This window comes from Magallana gigas, chromosome 7, assembly GCF_963853765.1.
Source record: "Magallana gigas chromosome 7, xbMagGiga1.1, whole genome shotgun sequence".
Taxonomy (NCBI): Eukaryota; Metazoa; Mollusca; class Bivalvia; order Ostreida; family Ostreidae; genus Magallana; species Magallana gigas.
This window is the reverse complement of record NC_088859.1, coordinates 23,107,272-23,129,888: the sequence shown is the minus strand read 5'-3', so window position 1 is coordinate 23,129,888 and position 22,617 is coordinate 23,107,272. Positions and strand designations below refer to the sequence as shown.

Genomic DNA, 22,617 nt, shown 5'->3' with positions numbered 1-22,617 from the left:
ATGACTATGCTTATTTTTAGCCTAGATTATCAAACAAATTTCCATTGATCATTTCTCAGCAACTATTTATCGCAGATGCTTGAAATTTTATCACACTATTTGTTTAGGCATGCCATATTCACTGTCGTGTATCCGCGCCGGTAGTGACATGTTTGGATAACATGAAAATGGCGGCACCATTTGTTTCTTGATAAGTTTTCGTGTTATTTAACGCTTACATTGTTTACTTTTACATTAATGAGATCGTCAAATCTATTTAAAAGCATATTCAATCTTTAAATTTCTTCGAAGTTTATGTGAAAATTATGTAAATAAGCAGTTTATGTCGATTAATTGTGAACAACGGAACAGGTTTGGATGACCTTGTTTTTCCAAATAGGATCGGTTTGGATGCGCATCTGATACGGTTTGGATGTGGTTAATACATAAGAATTTAAACTGTTCTTTTAATTATATTTTCGCTAAGGGGATATTGCATCGCTACTGTGCGATATACATGCCCTCACTGCAAAGCATGCTTTAAATATTATGGAGATCGTCGTGTGACATTTGACCTTTGAATTAACATTGTTTAAAGAAATAAACATACACGTTGAAAGACTTGCATATTTAAGTCAACAAAACTTTATATACCGTAATTTGAATTTCAATTTTACACAATGCAAGCTCAAAATAACTTGGCTTAATTATAAAAATTGCATACAGAGTGTTTTAAAGATACCGGTATGTTAAGTCTGTTGCATAATCATTCAATCGATATTAATTTAGAAAGATTCAGCCTTACCAAAATCTTTACGACACAAATATAAACATGTGTTTACGACAGTTTTGATTAAGTTGGCTAACTTTATATGCTGTAAACGATGTCTGGAAAAAAAATTCAAAAGAGATCAGTCAAAAGACAGAATTATACCAACTCCAATATCAGCTTGAGGGCCATAGGCCCGAGGGATGATATTGGTCAAGGGCTGATGCAGGCTGTGATATGGAAAAGGGGTATCTATTATCATATTTATTACATACTTAGTAATAATTTTTTTCTTTAAAATGAACTTGAACAAATTGATTTTAAATATCATGTGAAAGTAGTATGTACATATATTATATAAAAATATATGATCTAATTGTTTTAATAAACATATAGCTACTGAACTGGAATTTCCTCAGGCTTTAAAAGTTAACTGCTCCAAAACATTTGCTAGCATTTGAAGTTTTCAACTGCACTTAAAAATGTTGACTGTAACAAATGTTTTATTTTTCGTCTGTAAACATGCTTAAATGCCGAAACGAAAAAAAAGGCAGAGGAGTTCCGCGAGGGGTGTGATACGGATCCGTATGAGCCCTAGGGCTGATAACCTGTATCAGCCACGGAGGCCGATACGAGTTGTGTGATGTCATCTGTATCACATATGCCTAAAATCTGTATTTATTAATGTAATTTAATGTAATTAAATGTTGTTTATATAAAATCATGTAGAGCAGATCGTATTTCATCTGTGTTGGATCACGTGTTACGCTAAGCCAATCATATGATCGCAGCAGCCTGTTTGTAGCTTGCAGTTGAACAGTAAACACTCAAAGTATTTTATACCGATTCCTTTGGAATATACCCTAATTCATTTGGATTTATCGTCGATATTAACGCGGAACATAAACAACATTGTGAAAGATGTTAAATATATAGTGAAAGTAACTAACGTTAATCCACGTGTGTTGTGTTTACAAGACACGGCTGAGTGCCTTCAGCCCTTGACTTTTAACCTCTTACATGTGATATTAATAGACTAGACATGACTGGAAGAAAGCGAAAACAGGCAAACCAACCCGTTAGAAATGTACGTACACGCGGTGAAATTCCACGATGGGATGAAAATGAGCCTGAAAATTGGTCGGTGACTGAGTTAATTCGGAGACTTAAAGAGGCAAGTATCTTGGTGCCAGCTTCTTTGAAAAAGTCGCAATTGATTCAGATATATCGAGACAATGTTTTGAATTCAAACCAATCGAGTGACAGAACAATACCAAGCGGGGAAGGAATTGACTCTAACGCGATTCAAAATGGCGACGTCTTACCCGTACTTCCGGCAACTTCATCTGATGTTATCGAAAGTGAGGCTGGGCGGATGTCCACTGAAGCGAAAGTAGACTCGCTCACCCACGCTGTAGAAAACATACAACAGTCATTGGTATCATTGACGAACGCAGTCAGCAGCATTCAGGCTCACAACGGGAACAGAAACCAGTCATTGACGTACGGAACAACAACCGACCTAAACACACGGGTCTCTTCGGATTCTGTTCCGTTTATAGAGACGGTGTCCACAACTCTGCGCAACAACATTATACAAGGTAAAGATGTTAATTTGGCTACTTTACTTTTGCCCCGTGAAAATGAAGAACATAAAATCCAAGATAACGAGGGTCAAGTCATATTAATCAAACCAAATCACGATGTCAGACTGCAGAGAAATCTATCAATAAGCGAATTTATCCTGGCCTTCTCCAAGTTTAAAAACGTCATGTGTGAGGTTTATCCTGAGAGACGACAAGAGTTGGATGCATATGAGAGGGACATCGTAGAGATGGCATCCATGACGCGTGGGCCAGCTTTTTACGATTACCACAAGGCATTTTCCGCAAGAGCAAGTGCCCTGCTCCATCAAAGAAATATAAGAGTCGATTGGTCAGTTAGAGACACGAAACTGTTTACTTCCATATTCGCGGGTCAAACTGTGATTAAATGTGACAGCTGCAACAGTATGACGCACACAGCTCATTTTTGCCCAAAAGCTAAATTAAATCCTGTCCAAAATAACCCTGTGCATTCTAAATACAGAGGATCGTCCAATCAACTTGATGTTCAAGGCAGACCGCGATTAACACACAAAGGAAAAGAGATATGTAACAATTTCAATGGAGAAAATGGCTGTAACAGACAATCCTGTAATTTAGTTCATATCTGCTCAGCCTGCAAGCTAGGGAAACATGCATCTATTCAGTGCAAAACTGCTGTTAGACAAAAAGACGGAAATACAATGGAGAAACAGTGACTAGAGAATACATCTACAAAAACGGATTCTTGTGGGAAGAGAAATACATGTGTAACGCCAATTAACATCTTGAATTACAACACCACCCAGATAGAGATTTTGTGAATACTTTTATCAATGGTTTGAAAAGAGGATTTGACACAGGAATTGCCCAATTACCAGCTACAACATTAGAATGCAAAAATCTAAGTTCTGCTAGAAAGAATCCTGATGTAGTGGACAATTTACTCAAATATGAGTTAGACAAGGGATACTTAGATGGTCCGTTTGAAAAGCCACCCTATGACATATATCGTATAAGTCCGATTGGTGTGGTGGAAGGAAAATATTCGAAAAAATATAGATTGATAGTCGATCTATCATCACCTCACGAACACATTTCTGAAGTCAGTATCAACAGTCTTATTGATAAGGAAGATTACTCACTCCAGTATGTTCGAATTGATGATGCTATTAATATTTTGAAGATATTAGGTGATAATTCACTTATGTGCAAGACAGACATTGTGGATGCTTTCAAATTATTGCCTTTATCGGCATCTGTGGAACCCTACTATGGAATAAAGTGGAGAGATAAATATTATTTCTACAAAAGATTAGTCTTTGGATGCAGAAGTAGTCCGAAAATCTTTGACATGCTTTCTCAGGCTGTTTGCTGGATTTTGAACAATAATTACCATATTAAGCATATATTACATTTGTTAGATGATTTCTTGACTATTGACCCAACAGGCGATGAAGGATTCCGAAGCATGGCGATACTGACAATGGTGTTCAATAAATTAGGAATTCCAATATCAGAGAAGAAAACAAAAGGTCCATGTGAGGAGATGGAGTACTTAGGAATAATATTGGACTCATCTAAGATGGAAGCACGCATACCTTTAGAGAAAGTAGAGCGCCTATTCTTCCTCATTGGGAATTTAAAGTCAAAACGTTCATGTACAAAACGAGAGCTTCTTAGTATCTTAGGCCATTTCAACTTTGCAGCACGCATAATACCAGCAGGAAGATCGTTTACTTCCTATTTATTAACATTGGCACATTCTGTAAAGAAATTACATCATCATGTGAATTTAACGAAAGAATGCAGAAATGATCTGGTTATGTGGGAGACATTTTTAAAGCAATGGAATGGAAAGTCTTTCTTTTTGGATGAAAATGTGACCAGCGCTTCTGATATTTGCTTATATACAGATGCTTCTTCTACCATGGGATTTGGAGGCTACTACGATGGTAAATGGTTTCAAGGAAAATGGCCGTCAGAAATTCAAAATTTAGGAGATGACCCCTTATCTATGGCTTTGTTGGAACTTTATCCTATCGTGGTTGCAGCTGTATTATGGGGCCACAAGTGGTCGGGGATGAGGATAAAATTCTGGTGTGATAATCTTGCCACTGTTCAAATCATTAAAAAACGTAGATCAAAATCACCAATGATTATGAAATTACTTAGAAAACTAACTTGGATATCAGCCATTGACAATTTCATAATTTTATGTGACCATGTTCCAGGAAAGATAAACATTATAGCTGACTCTTTATCTCGATTCCAGATGTCACGATTCCGCGAAGCAGCTCCGGCGGCAGCAGCAACTCCAACCCCAGTTCCACCCATACAAGAGTTAATCCTGTATTAGAAAGAGAATCTAGGATGTTATGTGAGGCATCCATTAGTGATAATACCAGGAGTACCTATAGAACTGGATTTACTATGTTTTGTCAATTTCTATCGTCCATTGGAATTGAAGCAAGGGATTATCATCCTCCAGAAATTTCTGAGCAGATCTTGATATACTTCGTTACCCACTGCTGCAATATGCTCAATTTGAGTCACAGTACTATCAAATTGTATCTTGCAGCGGTGAGATTCCATTACATCAAGGCTGGAGTGCCAAATCCTTTGTGTTCGGCAACAGATACTTGTATGAGGTTACAAACAGTGATGAGAGGAATTCAGAAGCAAAAGTGCACAAAGGAGAAAAGAAGACCCATAACATATAGTGTGTTAGTTCAAATCCATAATGCATTAAGAAGAGGAATGTTCGGAGTATTTCTTGATACTATGTTGCAAGCGGCTTGTTCCACAGCATTCTTTGCCTATCTTCGATGTGGGGAATTTACCATAAACAACGCAAAACAAGACAATATACTGCGTACGGAAGACATGGTTATGGATACTGAAGAAACAGCTTTTACTCTCATTCTGAGAAGATCCAAAACCGACCCTTTTCGAAAAGGAATACAAATCCGTTTATTTCAATCCGGTCAAACCGTGTGTCCAGTGCAGTGTATGAAAAAGTACTTGATGTTCCGACGAAGCTGGTTCAACCGTAATGTGTCCTCAGCATTATTCGTAGATGAGAGTGGAAATCCTTTATCAAGACATTTATTCATATCAAAACTAAAACAGATTCTAAAATCGCTTGGTTTTGATGATGAGAAATTCCAGGGACATTCATTTAGGATTGGAGCAGCTACATCCGCGGCCGCAGGACAGGTAGAGGATCACCTGATCAAAACCTTGGGAAGATGGAGTTCCGATTGCTATACCAGATACATTCGCTCCGATGACCAAACTTTATCGCGTGCTCAACAAGCTATGTGTTGTCTTTAAATTCTAGAACTATGTGAGTCGAGTGTATGGACTTTCAATTGATTACTTACTTTGCATATGTATTGGCAATATCTCACGATTGTTGAAATGGACTGATGTTTGTTATTGTTATGTGTAGCTTAGATAATGACTTTGCATAGAGGTTATCCTTTAACTGCAGTTACTATGTACCGTACTTATTTGTTGCACGATACAATGTTTAATTATTTTGCGAAATTTGTACTGTTTGTGTGTCGGAATGTTTCTTATATTAGTTGATGAAGGTGTATTAGTCATGAAGGTGTATTATCAGATCAAGAGTGGTGGTGATCAACCCAATTCCTTTTGGGGCTCTCAGCTATTACAATTAACATTTATAATAACTTCGTTTGGGCATTTCACACATGGTCAATTGGCCATGTGTTATTATACCCCAAAAGAATTGTACAATGTTCACTCATTTTGTTATTAGTACAAACACACGCACACAGGCCATCGGCCTTCCACATCAGCCATCGGCTACTACATATCAGGCCATCGGCCTTCTACATCACATCTCAAGCCATCGGCTACTACATATCTTTTCTAGATATTGCAGGCCTTATTGCCTCATTCTGTTTCTAATATTTTGTTTGCGTGTGTATTTTTATATTACTGTATGTTCTGTTGCTTAATAGCTGAGTAGTGCCCAGAAGGCAATTTGAATAAATTTGTAAATCTTTATTTTGGTTGGTTTTATATAAAATGTAATTTAATGTAATTAAATGTTGTTTATATAAAATCATGTAGAGCAGATCGTATTTCATCTGTGTTGGATCACGTGTTACGCTAAGATACGGATCCGTATGAGCCCTAGGGCTGATAACCTGTATCAGCCACGGAGGCTGATACGAGTTGTGTGATGTCATCTGTATCACATATGCCTAAAATCTGTATTTATTACTATTTATATACACTTGTCTAATTTTTTAAATTAATAATTGAAACGTCTCCAAACAACTTTTTAGATTGCAACAGCCTTAAAACCGCGCTTTGGCAAATTTTTTATGATGAAATTTTTAGCTCACCTGAGCTGAAAGCTCAAGTGGGCTATTCTGATCACATTTTGTCTGTCGTCCGTCTGTCTGTCTGTCTGTCTGTCTGTCCGTAAACTTTTCACATTTTCAACATCTTCTCAAGAACTACTAGGCCAATTTCAACCAAACTTGGCACAAATCATCTTTAGGCAAAGGGGATTCAAAGTTGTGAAAATTAAGGGTCACACCCGTTTTCAAGGGGAGATAATTAGAAATTAATGAAAAAATTGGAGAAATATTCAAAAATCTTCTTCTCAAGAACCAGAAAGCCAGGAAAGCTGAAACTTGTGTGGAAGCATCCTCAGGTAGTGTAGATTCAAAGTTGTGAAATTCAAGACCCCCGGGGGTAGGATGGGGCCACAATGGGGGGTCGAAGTTTAACATAGGAATATATAGAGTAAATCTTTAAAAATCTTCTTCTCAGAAACTAAACAGCCAGGAAAGCTGAAACTTGTGTGGAAGCATCCTCAGGTAGTGTAGATTCAAAGTTGTGAAATTCATGACCCCCGGGGGTAGGGTGGGGCCACAATGGGGGGTCGAAGTTTAACATAGGAATATATAGAGTAAATCTTTAAAAATCTTCTTCTCAGAAACTAATCAGCCAGGAAAGCTGAAACTTGTGTGGAAGCATCCTCAGGTAGTGAAGATTCAAAGTTGTGAAAATCATGACCCCCGGGGGTAGGGTGGGGCCACAATGGGGGGTCGAAGTTTTACATAGGAATATATAGAGTAAATCTTTAAAAATCTTCTTCTCAGAAACTAATCAGCCAGGAAAGCTGAAACTTGTGTGGAAGCATCCTCAGGTAGTGAAGATTCAAAGTTGTAAAAATCATGACCCCCGGGGGTAGGGTGGGGCCACAATGGGGGGTGTCGAAGTTTTACATAGGAATATATAGAGTAAATCTTTAAAAATCTTCTTCTCAGAAACTAATCAGCCAGGAAAGCTGAAACTTGTGTGGAAGCATCCTCAGGTAGTGTAGATTCAAAGTTGTGAAAATCATGATCCCTGGGGGTAGGGTGAGGCCACATTGGGGGAGGGGGGTGTTTAAATTTTACATAGAAATATGTAGAGTAAATCTTTAAAAATCTTCTTCTCAGAAACTAATCAGCCAGGAAAGCTGAAACTTTTGTGGAAGCATCCTCAGGCAGTGTAGATTCAAAGTTGTGAAAATCATGATCCCTGGGGGTAGGGTGGGGCACAATGGGGGGTCGAAGTTTTACATAGGAATATATAGAGTAAATATTTAAAAATCTTCTTCTCAGAAACTAATCAGCCAGGAAAGCTGAAACTTGTGTGGAAGTATCCTCAGGTAGTGTAGATTCAAAGTTGTGAAAATCATGATCCCTGGGGGTAGGGTGAGGCCACATTGGGGGGGGGGGGTGTGTTAAAGTTTGACATAGGAATATATAGAGAATCTTTAAAAATCTTCTTCTCAGAAACTAATCTGCAAGATGATTCTTTATAATTGTTAAGACTTTGGCTCCAGGACAATTCTTCGGCCTCACAAGAAGGTTCAGAGTTTGATGTAGCTAAATATCCCATATATAAACAATTGTAAAGTATCTTTTTGAGAACTGCAATACTCAACATGTGATATGACTGTAAAATTGAAGCAGGCAGCTATTTTTTCATTAGAATCTTTTTGTATTACTGTATTGAGTTATTGCCCTTGATTTATTGATTCTTGATTATTTTAATTAATGCATCCACTGTTAACCAAATATTGTGATGATTATTTTTATACAATAATAAATATTCAATGCATATAAGTTGTTCTGCATAAGTTGTTTTGGGTTAGGCCGGATTAGTTTGTTTATTTTTTATTTCCAATTTTTGGATACTATGAATTATTTTAGGCCGGCACATATATAGGGACAGTGTCTATTGCACTATAATGAATGACTGTTTAGGGTTAAACTTGAACAGGTATGGATAGATTGAGTGTGTGGACATCCCTGCTCTATCTAATCTTCGTGTTTTATAACCTACGATACAGGGTGTGCGGTCATTCCTGCCCTGTATTGCAATAATACAAGTGTGCGATCATACCTGCTTGTATTTGTGGTGGTTGCTGTGGAGCACTAATGTATGGTCATCCCTGCTGGTGTTCTGGCCTTTCAAGCGCAAGTGTGCAGCACTCCCTTCTTGCGTTAGGTTGAGCTGTTGGCGAAAGTGTGCGGTCATCCCTGCTTGCGTTAACGTTGGTACCACTTGAGTTGTGTAGGTGTTCGGTCCCTGCCTGCATAACGTTGAGTCCCTATATATGTGCAGGAGCGGTGATGAAAGTATTGGCAGCAATCAGGGCTATCCGAGTTCCAAGGGGGAAAAATGGATTTTATTTATACAGGATCTACATGTATTATTGTACATTGTCCAGATTGTATGTATTATGACTCCATTAAGCTGACTTTATCATACCTATTGTTCCTCAGGTGAGCGATGTGGCCCATGGGCCTCTTGTTATTATTATACTTTCATGTTTAATACCAACGCTAATTTTGTATTTTTCTGCAGTATCGCCACCTTAATTTCCCAAATGAGTCACCAAAGAAAGAATTTTACTTTTCAATAAACTAAATTATAATGTTGTAAATTATGTTATTAGTTCACTTTCTACGCATGCACTGTACTTAGGTGCATATGTCCTCTTCGTAAGCATTAGCTTCCATTATTTGTCATTGCAGTACAAAAGAACTAAATATTGGTTATGGATTTTAACTAACATGTTCATTGTTTTATTTTACATGTACAAAATTATGAACAGAATAGCAATATACATTGAAAATGAAATCAGCGCAATGTAAAATACCGGTATATTGTGTAATCAATTTTATTATTTTAGTTTGTTCATTGAAAAAATCAACAAAACTTCTTGATCAGTAATATATATAGATTCATATTTAGCGTTTTGATTTTCTGGTGAAAATTATGATTAAAAAAAATGGCGACGTTAAAAACTCAGGTCTCGTCATCGTCATCACTTGGATTTTTGGACCAACTATTTTTAACAACAGAGTAAATATGACTTAGCAGACCCACAGTTGCACACCGATAAAAGGCAAACTGTTTCATTTTTGTCTGAAATATAAAAAATGCTATATCTTCAAATTATTTAAACCGTACCATTTGCACAATTTATATTTTAGCATCCAATTAAGCATTGAATCATTATTTTTTGAAAGATGTGGTCTCATAACTGCAACGGTGTGCATACAAATTGAATAATGCGCGCTAGCGCGTTATGAAAATTTGTTTGCACACACCGTTGCAGTTATGAGACCACATCTTTCAAAAAATAATGATTCAATGCGTATATTTACGTTTTTAAACATTTTTTCCCTTTCTGCAAATATATTTATTTTTAAAAATTTCTGCCTTATTCAACGAGTAATGGGCAATTAACGAAAGAGCCACTGGAACAGTCGAATTATGCTGACAAAAATAGTCCACAGCGTTTTAAATCATTGTACTGTAACACAATTTGACTTTTCATTCTGTAATCTGATGAATTTACTTTTGGTATACTAAAACAATAATCAACTGAAGTTATTTAACAGTTAGAAAATATTCACAACAATGAAATATTAATCAGCGTAAGTATAATATCAGGTCGTAATCCGGTTTGAAGTCGCGAGGAAAGTCAGTCATGTTCTTTGAGAAATACTGAATGTATTCATACGCACCAGATTTGGTGATTGGGTCTTCTGTGTTATGCATAAACATCACTCCAATCAATCAATGCAATTTAATAGGGAAAAAGAAAGTAAATGTAAATATACCGGAATAATTCGTTAATCCAAACCGTACTTTTTATTTAGCAGGTGCATGAAGTAATTGCTATTTTTATACATATTAGTGTATTAAAAATATATTGAAGTGATTTCATTTGGTTATAGTAATCCTTCAAATTAATTTTGGCTGCTTCAGATTTTTAGTATGTGTTATATTATCTACGTTATCTCGAAATAGATCTTGGTTTTAGCGTTAAAATGGCACGTTAACGATTGATATTCGTACAAACAAGTCGTTTTCATTTACGATGAACAAAAATAACACTCACTCTTTTCAATTGCAAAACCGTAAGAAAAATATGAACGACTGTTATGATTGTTTTAATTAATATTTACCTCATTGTCGATAGATAAAAGAACACAACACTCATTGTTTTTGCAATGGATACGCCATTTTCATGTTATCCAAACATGTCACTACCGGTGCGGATACACGACAGTGATATTGTGGGATATATTTTTGTTACATTGGACATCAACTTCCTGTTAAATGACAACTTTGTTTATTTTTATCAAATGATTAATCAGCAACTATTTATTGCAGATGCTTGAAATTTTAACTTACTATTTGTTTAGGCATGCCATATAGTGGGATATATTTTTGTTCCTATTAGATGCCAACTTCCTGTGAAATGTCGACTTTGCTGATTTTGCATATTCACATCAGAGCGGGGGTATCACTAGTGAGCATTGGCTCACAGATATCTTGTTTTTTCTCTAACAAGAATGCTTTTCCTCAAAATGTTCAGTTGAAAAAGAGTAGTAATGCAAACATTTTTAGTTCATCTGAGTCACTCATGGTCATTATCATTTGTGACAGTGAGACCGGTTCGAATACCAGCACCAGATAGCTTAGTTGGTAGAGCACCTGACTAGAGATTTAGGGAACCTGAGTTCGAATCCCAGTCTGGTTCCTCATTATTTCTCCCATCCCTTTACATTTGGGGCTGTGACCAACCCCTTAAACTGACAGGTTAACTCCCGCCAGGGGAAGAGCCTGGGGTGATCTTCAAGGGTGAAGATCATTGAAAGGGTACCTGCAGCCCAGCCGATATGAAACTTATGTCATAGAATTTATTTGCTAGAATTTAATGCAAAAAACCGCATCAAAATCGACACAAAAGTAACGGAGTTACGCCGCTTCAAAGTTGCTATTTTTAAATGCTTTGAGAAATCTAATCCAGAGAAAATAGAATTAGCCGATAACAAGGCTTCAACGGAAGGGGGGAAATTTTCTTACAAAGCTATACAAAATAAATTGGATTTTACAGCTAAAATGATTGGTATAGGTCTGATGTTTTGACATATCTAGTTATTTTAGTTAAGTATTGTAGATTTAGAATTCATATCCATAATCATTTTGGTACAGTCAGTTTTCTTTTTAAAGGATTTTAAAATTTGCTATTCTCATCTTCTCGTTTTTACCAATAAATACTATATCTTAAAACGCTTGCATGGGCAGATTTATGTTCATTATTCATTTTGTGATTACATAATACCCTTCACACACGACTAATCTGAGACAATGACATAGGTAAACAGGTAAACTAACGAAGCTATACTGCTCCAGACACATGTGTATCTGAGGTATGTATACACATGGTACACAAGTCTGGTGAACAAAGAGGGGGTTTCACAACTCTAGGCTGGTTGATTTGTGTATAATTAGCACAGTTCATCTCGCGCCAAATTGGTTTAATTGATTAAAAAATCATTCATATGCGATGGCAGTAACATTTTCAGGATGTTTTTACACAAAAATCTCTATATTATCAAAAATTGACAGATGCTGCAGGTACCCTTAAAGGGGGGAGGAATATGACGGTCAGACAGGTTCGAATACCGGCGTCAGATAGCTCAGTTGGTAGAGCACCTGATTAGAGATTCAGGGACTGGGTTTGAATCCTGGTCTGTCATTATTTCTCCCATCCCGTTACACATGTTTTAGATTATTTTTACTCTGGAATGAAGCTTTATTAAATGTGTATATGAGATTCCTTGACAGGTCTATGTATGGGCTTTGGTGACCACTAAGGCCTGTTGGCCTCTTCTTTTTTAAAAATGTAGAAACAGCTAGATTACAGAACTGTTGTTCAGATGTCAATGAGTGATGTGGCCCATTGACCTTTTGTGCAATTTAAAATGATATGCTATATTTTGTATTATTCTACATATATGATAATTATTCCCTCGGGTAACTTGTTGTGCAGGGGATTAGCATCGCTGCTGTGCATGTGTGGGTATGTATATGTGTCCCATGCGCGGATCCAGAAAATTTTTCCAGGGGGGGTCCGAAGGATAATTGTGTTTGCCAGGGGGGGGTCCGAGGCATATTTTCGCGATAATTTTACTATGTAAATTTAATAAATTTTCATTTTCCAGGGGGGGTCGGGACCCCCCCGACCCCCCCTCTAGATCCGCGCATGTGTCCATTTCAAACTTTTTAGCAAGATTCATGGAAAACCCTTGGATGCATGTTTATTAAACTTCATAAACATGATTAAAATACAACACTCTATTCATTTTCCAGAAATTCTGTTACAATATTTATTAACATATTATTAAATTTACAACACTTAAAACAGAAATTTTATGTACGACTTGACAATAGACATTTCTGGTTTATGAAAGTAAACATTTCACAACTGATATTTTGTGGAATATAAAGGTAAGAAACAAACACTTTAAAGAAATGGGGAGTTAGATGGATGTCCAAAGTGAAAAATTGAAGCAAGCAGAATTTCATCCCAATGTAATCAAAACAAGCAGCCGTCTGAGCCATATTTCCCAAATTGCTAAGAGAAGAACATGTTTATTATTCAGAAGAGACGTTGACAAATATTGTCAACATTATTAACCAGGAATTCATTTCATGGTAATCATTGCACTGTAAAAAAGTTACTTTTTAAAAAATTTTGACATGTTAACTGTTATCTCAAATTTTCCCATAGAGCAGATCTGCTAGATCTTAGCTAGGTTTCATCTTCAATATGAAACTTAAAAGTTTTAAAAATGTGCTTACACTAATTGTCAAAATGTGTAATGTATGTCCTTGAATAAAGACAATAAAACTATATCATTTAAGTTTTAAATATTTTTGGTGTTTTTTCGCGAGCAATGGGAAGAATTGTACAACCAGGTAAATGTACCCCTCACAATATTTCATTTCGCAGGGGGATGCTCTGCTTTGCGGTGCCCTTGATTATATATTGTTCACTATCTTTTCTCACTATGCATTATTGTATCTGAAATTTCTATATACAGGTTCTAAAACTTTATGCTTGGGAACCATCATTTGAAGAACAAATTCTGGATATTAGAAAAAAAGAACTTAAAGTACTGAGAACAATGGCTTTCCTAAATGCCTTTGTCTCATTTACTTGGACAACAGCACCATTCTTAGTAAGTACTGTATACAGTACCTGGCCCCGCCATCACCAACTTTCCTCAATCAAGTCTGAGTATTGACCTCAAAGGACTATATATGATATGGGCCTAAAATGGCCCCCTAAAATGAACATCGTCATTTTACTGTAATTCTTTGATTTTTTAGTTCAGATATATATATGTGTGATGTGTTTAAATAATATTCATTTTGATTCAAGTGCCCAAGTTTCTTTTTTTGGTAACCAAAGGAATTATTGAAACATTGCAAAACCGTTCTACTTTTATCCATATAATAAGGTGTTATCCAATAATTTAAGCTATCATAGATGTCAATAAACCTTCATTATATTGTCATGTTTCATATTATAGAAGAAATCAATTAAGAAACCGAAACTATCAAAATGTGATTTTTTTTATTCTTTATCAACCTAAATCTGTAGCGACAATCAAAACTTGTCATCACTATCGTTGTTCTTATCATATTCATACTATGAAACTTGACAACTGTTGGTATGATTACAAAGACACTTAAGACAATTATAGGAAAAATGAAATGGGTGAACAGATTTAGCATTTTCTCAAATTTAACTTTGGTTTTATATTAAAATTAGTTATCACTTCAACAAATAGTTATCACTTCTAAAAATAGCTGAACTGTCATGTCACAAGTCATATAGAATACTTTTTCCCAATTGTAAAAGATAAACATGGCAGGCCCGCGGCCCTGTATATCTGAAACAACAGGGAACTTGTACTCCAAATATTACATACTGCAAAATCAAAAAATATCTGGATACCGGTAAGCAATATTGAATGAATTCCATCTAAAGAACATGTGACCTAACATTGATTGAACTAGTTCCAAAAAGAATGTATTAAATTTTTCAGAAATCAGAAAATTATTTGACAGCAATATTTACCAAGGACAAGAAAACTGTTTTACAGTTAACAGTATTTGTCATTATTATAAATATATATATAGATGTAACATAAATCAATTTACCTGCTAATTTGTTTTTTTGTGCTTGTTTTGTAGGTTTCATTGGTTACATTTGCTGTATTTCTTTTGTCAAACACTAGAAATATTTTGGATGCAGAGAAAGCATTTGTTTCCTTATCACTATTTAATATACTGCGGTTCCCAATGTCTATGCTTCCACAAGTTATTTCTAACATTGTACAGGTATTTGAATTTAAATATTTGCTTTTAGATATATTAATGCATTTAGTGAGGAAATAAGAATTAAAATTACATTCAGATCAAATTTGACAAAATATATTATTGAAAAGAAAGTCTGGTCTGATAAGTGGTAAAAAAAGACTTTTAATGGCAACAAATTATTATTGGTCCAGCATTGTTTTTTAAATCATAGTTAAAGTGTTATGAGTCTGAAAAAAATATGCTGGCCTTCATGAAAATGGCATTAAGTAGGTCAAAATGGCAATTTAAAATTGAGGACAACCAAACTTTAACGTCTCTTCATTAATGACAAACAATAATCGTTTTCAAGTTTAAAAATATTTTTTATAAGTAAAACCTAACTTATACTTTGTAAGATGATCTTTCAGTTGAATTACACTTTGTAACCACTGAGGAATTGTCTGATAAAGGCTTTTATACATATTCATGATCTTATCTTGAAAAACATAGTTTCCAGTCGGAAAATGACAAGCAAAAACCGGCCACAAATTGTCATCTAGTATCTGCTGTTATTTATTAGGGCTCGATCCCTCTGCGGCACCCTGTAGTGATCAGTCCGTTCGTCTGTCTGTCTTTCCATCCGAGATCTCTTGTCTGGAGCATATCTTACCTCCCCTTGGCCCAATCTGGCTCATACTTCACCCACAGAGTGCCTTTGAGTAAAGGGTTTGCAGTGATCTTGAACCATGTCTCTTGGTCAAAGCTGAAGGTCTGCAGCACTGTGAAGGTTTATTTTGTGGTCGCGCAGACCAGAAAGTACGGGAAATGTTAACTAGGACATCATACAAAACAACAAGTTGTCAAAAATGCTAATAAATAGAGTAATTTCAAATTGTTATGGTTACAAAAACATTCAACTATATTAAAAATCACCTATATGTGCAATTTTGTAGTCAAATTAGTCTAACAACGATAAATATAAATAACTGACTGTTCGCGGTGGACTTGTCGATGTGACGTCATACTGGAAATTTTGACACATATTTTGTGTAGAGAGAGGTGGATCAATCAATTTTTTAAAATGGAAAAATGCATTTAATAAATGAACAGAGCATGATCTTAAAACAATTATTATACCATTAAATCCTATCTATTATGCTTGTTTTAATTCAACATGTAATTATTTTTTTAGAGCGGGTATTTCCGTATTTTTCCGACGATTGATTAGTCGTTATTTTTATTCTCTGAAGCAGAGCACCCGACTTTTTGTCGTGATGATTGTCTTGTCTAAGGCTTGAGGTCAGAAAATTGTTAAAAATAGTATTAAAAATCTTGGTTTTTATCATCTCGAGTTGGCTGTGCGATTGAAAATTACGTTGTTTCATCTTTGATAAGTATCATTTTCACTCATCTGTTAACACTAGAATACACAATAATAACAGTTATTTCAAAATGGTACATTATCACTAGTGGGAAGAAAACATTGCGCAGTAAAATTGAAACCAAACTTGAATGGAAAAAATTATTGCAGTAGGTCCTTGGAATGTTCTAAGTTTTATTATTTTATTAGTAAAAAGTTGTTAGTGGAAAGTATAAATAAGAAATATTTTATTGTCAATTTCAATCTTGAAATATGTAATCGACAAATATCAATACTATTGTTTATACAGTAGGCTGACACAGGTTGTGCTAATCTTGCCCTAAGGCTGAGATCTATCATCTATACGGCAATTTCACTTCCTGTGTATATATAAAGAGTACCGTTATAAGAGTGATTATAGTTCATTTATTAATTATTGTACAATTCTTTGATTATTGTTAAATAAAATTTTTAGGAAACGTATGTATGTCTTATATCGTCATTTTCAAGTCGTTCAAATGATCGATTATTTCCAACAGTGTCTATGTAAAACAGTAGCGTGTAACTGCATTACTGGGATACAAAGTAAACAAGTTTCATCAAATGATAGTAATTGCTAAGCTTTCTGCACTTGAGATACCCCTTTGATGTCTGACACGACAGGTGCATGCCTCTGACACCGGAAATTGTTAAACAAACATTGACCACTCGCCGAGTCAACAGGTGGCTGGTTACATAATGGCTAATACACTTGCGATGGTCAGAGTATATAGTTATTTTAATACATGAGAATAAAATATTTCTGACAAAGTAAGTTTAGTTTTGCATAACACGCAATATCGGGAATTGTTTACAATGCAAGCGACTTTGTAGATGTTGCTGGTATTTGAAAATATGATGCATAAGTATAAAGTGTAATTGTTTAGATGTTAATCATTAATAATAATTGGTAGCAATATCGGGGACATCATGGCATCATACACTGATAATGTTACTGCAGTTTTATACGCCATTTTGAAGTGATAAGGTCAACGATCGTCTGAATCGACGTATCATAGGATTTTGTTAAAATTTTGGTTAAAAATGAGCAATTCGACTATTCGTCCGCATTGACGATTCGTTGGGAAAATACGGTATTTCTATTCTAGTGTGTTTAATGTACAAGTTCGATGTGTTTGACATCGGGAAGCCTATCTAAATCCACAATTCTACAAGGGCATACACTTAACAGATCATTACAATATTTTGGATCTTACAGACCCTGAAACATACTACTACACCAAAAAAGCATGCGACTTTCGTGCGAGAAACGTTTTCGTGTAAACCGTTTAGCGTTTCGTGTAAACCATTTAGCGTTTCATGTGAATCGTTTCGTGTAAACCGTTTAGCGTTTGGGGCAAAGCGTGCAGCGTTTCGGGCAAAGCATGTTAATCGTTTCGGGCAAAGGGTGCGAGAACCGTGTGAAACGTTTATCAGATTTTATTCGGAACTCTCTGAAAATTTAATTGTTTCAAAATAGCGCTCGTGTTAAACATTACTTTAAACTGATTGGCAAAACTCCTTTGAGATATTCTCGTGAAAAAAATCTATAAGAAATAATATACTTATCTTTTTACAAAATTGAATTAATTTTTAACAAACAAAAGAAAAGTACGCATATTGAAAGAAGACTAGTTACTGAGACTATTCGGCTGTGTACAACCAGTACACATACATGTAACCTCAGACATCGGGTAAGACCTGCACCTGGCTGAACCTGTCAATCAAACTCTGTGTATTCGTTTTCATTAGATGGTCACGCGTCTCTTTTTTTGTCAATAGCCAATAGAAATTTAATGACTTCAAGGTAGTCAGAATCAGTATTTGATGATGCACACAATTTCAATGATAGATTATTTAACATTAATTTGAACAAAATTAAATGTAAACATAGAAAATATACTGTTCATTTCTATGAAATGCAGGAAGTAAATTCTTTTGAATCCCGATTAAAAATATTTCTAAAAGTTATTATTTTAATTATTTAAACACTGATAACGGAAAACAATAAGTAATTAACACACTGAAATTTTCCTAAAATGTACACATGCAATTAATTATTAAGGGAATCTATATGCATGGTACTTAATTCAAATAGATTATGATAGATATATTGTACGCTGTTATGCGGGGCTGGTTATGTATACGAATATTGATTTTTCTCTGTGATATTATGTACAGAACATTTATTTACCCGAATGATTCGACATAAACAGAATTAGTCGGCTGTTTTATAGCATTTTTCTAACTTATGTGACTAATTATATTTTACATAACTTTCAAAATTATCAATGTAAATAATTACAGGTTTATTTACAGTAAGTATTTTTACATCGTATTCTCTGAAACCAATAAAAATATTAATGTGAGAAGAAAAAACAAATCCCGCCGAATACTGAAAAACCAAATTATCAATGTAAATCATTTAAATCACAGGTTTATTTACAGTTAGTATTTTAACATCGTATTCTCTGAAACCAATAAAGATATCAATGTGCGAAGAAAAAACAAATCCTGCCGAATACTGAAAAACCAAATTATCAATGTAAATCATGTAAATCACAGGTTTATTTACAGTTAGTATTTTAACATCGTATTCTCTGAAACCAATAAAAATATCAATGTGCGAAGAAAAAACAAATCCCCTCGAATACTGAAAAACCGATTTCAGTTTGTAATCATACGGATTTTATTTTTGGTATTGAATATTGTGTTACAGTAACTTTTTTCTCTGAAATTTTTATTATTTACGGCACTGATAAGAATCATGGATATTTCTTTTGAGCAATAAATATATTTATAGAAGTAATACATGTATTTTTGGCTAATTCTGTGAATAAATAATTTTTTGCTTTGAATATAAGTAACAAATTAAATTTATCCATCAATTCAATACTTATGTACATATATGTTTCTAATATCAATATTTCTATTAGTTCGTGTTTTCTTAAAATTAATTCTTACTAACAGAGTCAGGGTAAAAATCCGAGAGGACCCGAATTGATCAGGATAAAAGCGTGTCCAAAGCGAGCAAATCGTTTCATGTAAACCGTTCAGCATTTCGTGTAAATCGTTTAGCGTTTCGGGCAAAGCGTGCAGCGTTTCGTGTAAATCGTTCAGCGTTTCGTGTGAACCGTTTAGCGAGCGTGCAGCGAGCGTGTGGTGTTGTAGAACGTTTCAGGGTCTGTAATAAAGGAAATGACTATAGAATGAATTAATAAATACGTAAAATATTAAGCAAAAGTCATATAAATTCTAACCGGAGCTCATTTCTTTGATATCTATTCTTATAAAAGATGAACTCTATGCAAAGCAGCAGCACTTTTCAGAATCTACCTGAGAGGAGTAGAATTTAATCATCATTTAAATTTTTAATTCAAATAAGGGTATGCCCTTGTAATATTGAAATTGGTTAATGACCTCCAAATTATCAACACATATCACATGACTGACTGTCAATTCAGGGGACCACACCTAGTGTCGTACAAAGTAGCATTTACTATACTGTTTCATTTAAGGTCAGACGACACGTTCCTCGAGCATTTGTTTTTGTATCTCCTCATTATAAAGAGTTCCAGTAAACTTATTATTATTTAAAATCGACTTTAATTTTATTTAAATTTATATATATAGATATATGCCTAGATGGCCATGTGGTTAGAGCAGTGGCCGCTCCCTGCTAGGAGCGCAGGTTTCATAGGTCGTGAGTTCAAGTCCTGGCCCCATTGAAGCTCCAATATTGGGGAATTCTCTGTGCTTTATATATTTTTAGCTCACCTGAGCTGAAAGCTCAAGTGAGCTATTCTGATCACATTTTGTCCGTCGTCCGTCTGTCCGTCTGTCCGTCTGTCCGTCTGTAAACTTTTTACATTTTGAACTTCTTCTCTAAAACCGCTTATCCAATTTCAACCAAATTTGGCACAAATCATCCTTATGGGAGGGCGAATATAAATTGCAGAAATAAAAGTTTGATCTGTATTCAAAGCGGAGAAAACCTTGAAACTGTAGAAAAAGGGGGGTGCATTTTTAAAAATCTTCTTCTCAAGAACTACCGAGGCAAATTCAACATAGTTTAGCATAAATTATCCTTATGGGAAGGAAAATATAAATTGCAAAAATTAAGTGGAAATTTTGTTTCAAATCTGAGTTATTACGAAAATAATAATAAAGGAAATGCGTGTTTCAATCAGTTTAATAGCTTCGGGTTCGGCATCCGGTAAAATGATTCCATACTTCTAAAACGAGGTTCTTTGTTTAAAGCAGCCATGACATTATACGAAAAAGGGTCGATCTGACTATGATGAATTTGCTTGTTGTGCAACAGTTCGCGTATGAAGGGAAATTTTGAAACATACAAAATATATTGGTGCCGATTTTGTGAAGTAAATTGAGGCTAAATATTTCAATGCGTTGACAGTTTTCACACATGACGTTGGTGTTAGCTTGTTCTGATTTTCGTTTCGTTCTCATTATGCTTTGTAACCTGGAAACTATCGTCTGTATTTCGTGATTTTTACGTATCAAATCAAACAGAGACTTCGGTAAATCAAACAGTTAACTGTTTACCTGCGCGAATTAAGCAAAATCGGATGTAGGGGACGGGTACTGAAATACAATTCATTCTATCGGTAATTCGGCATTATCTTTTGCGTAATGGTACATGTAGATTAATGCAATAGGTTTTGTTGAGATGCTCGGCATTTTTTCGAGTTTATTCAGTTTAAATAGAGTTTGATATCGCTGACGGAAATATGTAGGTATATACATGTATATATATATGATTCATTTCGAAAAAATAAATTGTGTTCTTTATTTGTTATACATGTAGTGCATGTTTCTTGTGTTTAATTGTTTACAATTTCTATTTACTAACCATATTTGAGTGTTAAGCTTCGAATTATAAGCAAGATACAGCGATTTGCTCACAATTCTATGTTTGTACACAGATCTTAAAAACTAAAGCTTAAAAAAGTAAAATATTTGTCAATATTTATTAAGAAAATTTTCAAAGTCTGTTCTTCCAGAAACCAACTTTAACAACTTATTGTATTGTAAACTTAACCTTTTTAGCTCACCTGAGGGTGGGGCCACAATGGGGGGTCGAAGTTTAACAAATGAATATATAGAGTAAATCTTTAAAAATCTTCTCCTCAGAAACTAATCAGCCAGGAAAGCTGAAACTTGTGTGAAAGCATCATCAGGTAATGTAGATACAAATTTGTGAAAATCATGATCCCCGGAGGTAGGGTTGGGCCACAATGAAGGATCGAAGTTTTACATAGGAATATATAGAATAAATCTTTAAAAATCTTCTTCTCAGAAACTAATCGGCCAGGAAAGCTGACACTTGTGTGGAAGGATCCTCAGGTAGTGTAGATTCAAAGTTGTGAAAATCATGACCCCCGGGGTACGGTGAGGCCACAATGGGGGATCGAAGTTTAACATAGGAATATATAGAGTAAATCTTTAAAAATCTTCTTCTCAGAAACTAATCAGCCAGGAAAGCTGAAACTTGTGTGAAAGCATCCTCAGGTAGTGTAGATTCATAGTTGTGAAAATCATGGCCCCCGGGGGTAGGGTGGGGCCACAATGGGGGATCGAAGTTTAAAATAGGAATATATAGAGTAAATCTTTAAAAATCTTCTTCTTAGAAACTAATCAGCCAGGAAAGCTGACACTTTTGTGGATGCATCCTCAGGTAGTGTAAATTCATAGTTGTGAAAATCATGACCCCCGGGGGAAGGGTGGGGCCACAATGGGGGATCGAAGTTAAACATAGGAATATATAGAGTAAATCTTTAAAAATCTTCTTCTCAGAAACTAATCAGCCGGCAATGCTGAAACTTCTTTGGAAGCATCCTCAGGTAGTGTTGATTCAAAGTTGTGAAAATAATAACCCCTGGGGGTAGAATGGGGCCACAATGGGGGGTCGAAGTTTAACATATGATTAAATAGAGTAAATCTTTAAAAATCTTCTTCTCAGAAACTAATTAGCCAGGAAAGCTGAAACTTGTGTGGAAGCATCCTCAGGTAGTGTAGATTCAAATTTGTGAAAATCATAACCCTGGGGGTAGGTTTGGGCTACAATGGGAGGTCGATGTTTTAGATAGGAATAAACAGAGTAAATCTTTAAAAATCTTCTTCTCAGAAACTAATCAGCCAGGAAAGCTGAAACG

At 35.2% G+C, this 22,617-nt stretch overlaps 2 protein-coding genes across 7 annotated transcripts in view; both read left to right on the top strand.

Annotated features, from left to right (window-relative positions):
- LOC105340715 (multidrug resistance-associated protein 1) overlaps positions 1-22,617 on the top strand; it is a 411,670-nt gene that overhangs the window by 218,279 nt on the left and 170,774 nt on the right. For all 6 annotated transcript variants that reach the window (XR_010707346.1, XM_066065106.1, XM_066065104.1 and 3 more), the window contains 2 exons: positions 13,779-13,916; positions 14,938-15,084. Coding sequence is in view for 5 of the 6 variants with exons in the window: in XM_066065106.1 (XP_065921178.1) it covers positions 13,779-13,916; positions 14,938-15,084 (285 nt within the window). In the remaining variant the exon portion in view is untranslated. The remainder of the gene's footprint in view (positions 1-13,778; positions 13,917-14,937; positions 15,085-22,617) is intronic.
- LOC105325092 (uncharacterized) lies at positions 146-6,367 on the top strand. Its single transcript, XM_066065128.1, has 2 exons — positions 146-2,349; positions 4,607-6,367. The coding sequence occupies exons 1-2, from the start codon at positions 1,791-1,793 to the stop codon at positions 5,665-5,667; spliced, it is 1,620 nt and encodes a 539-aa protein (XP_065921200.1). The 5' UTR covers positions 146-1,790; the 3' UTR covers positions 5,668-6,367.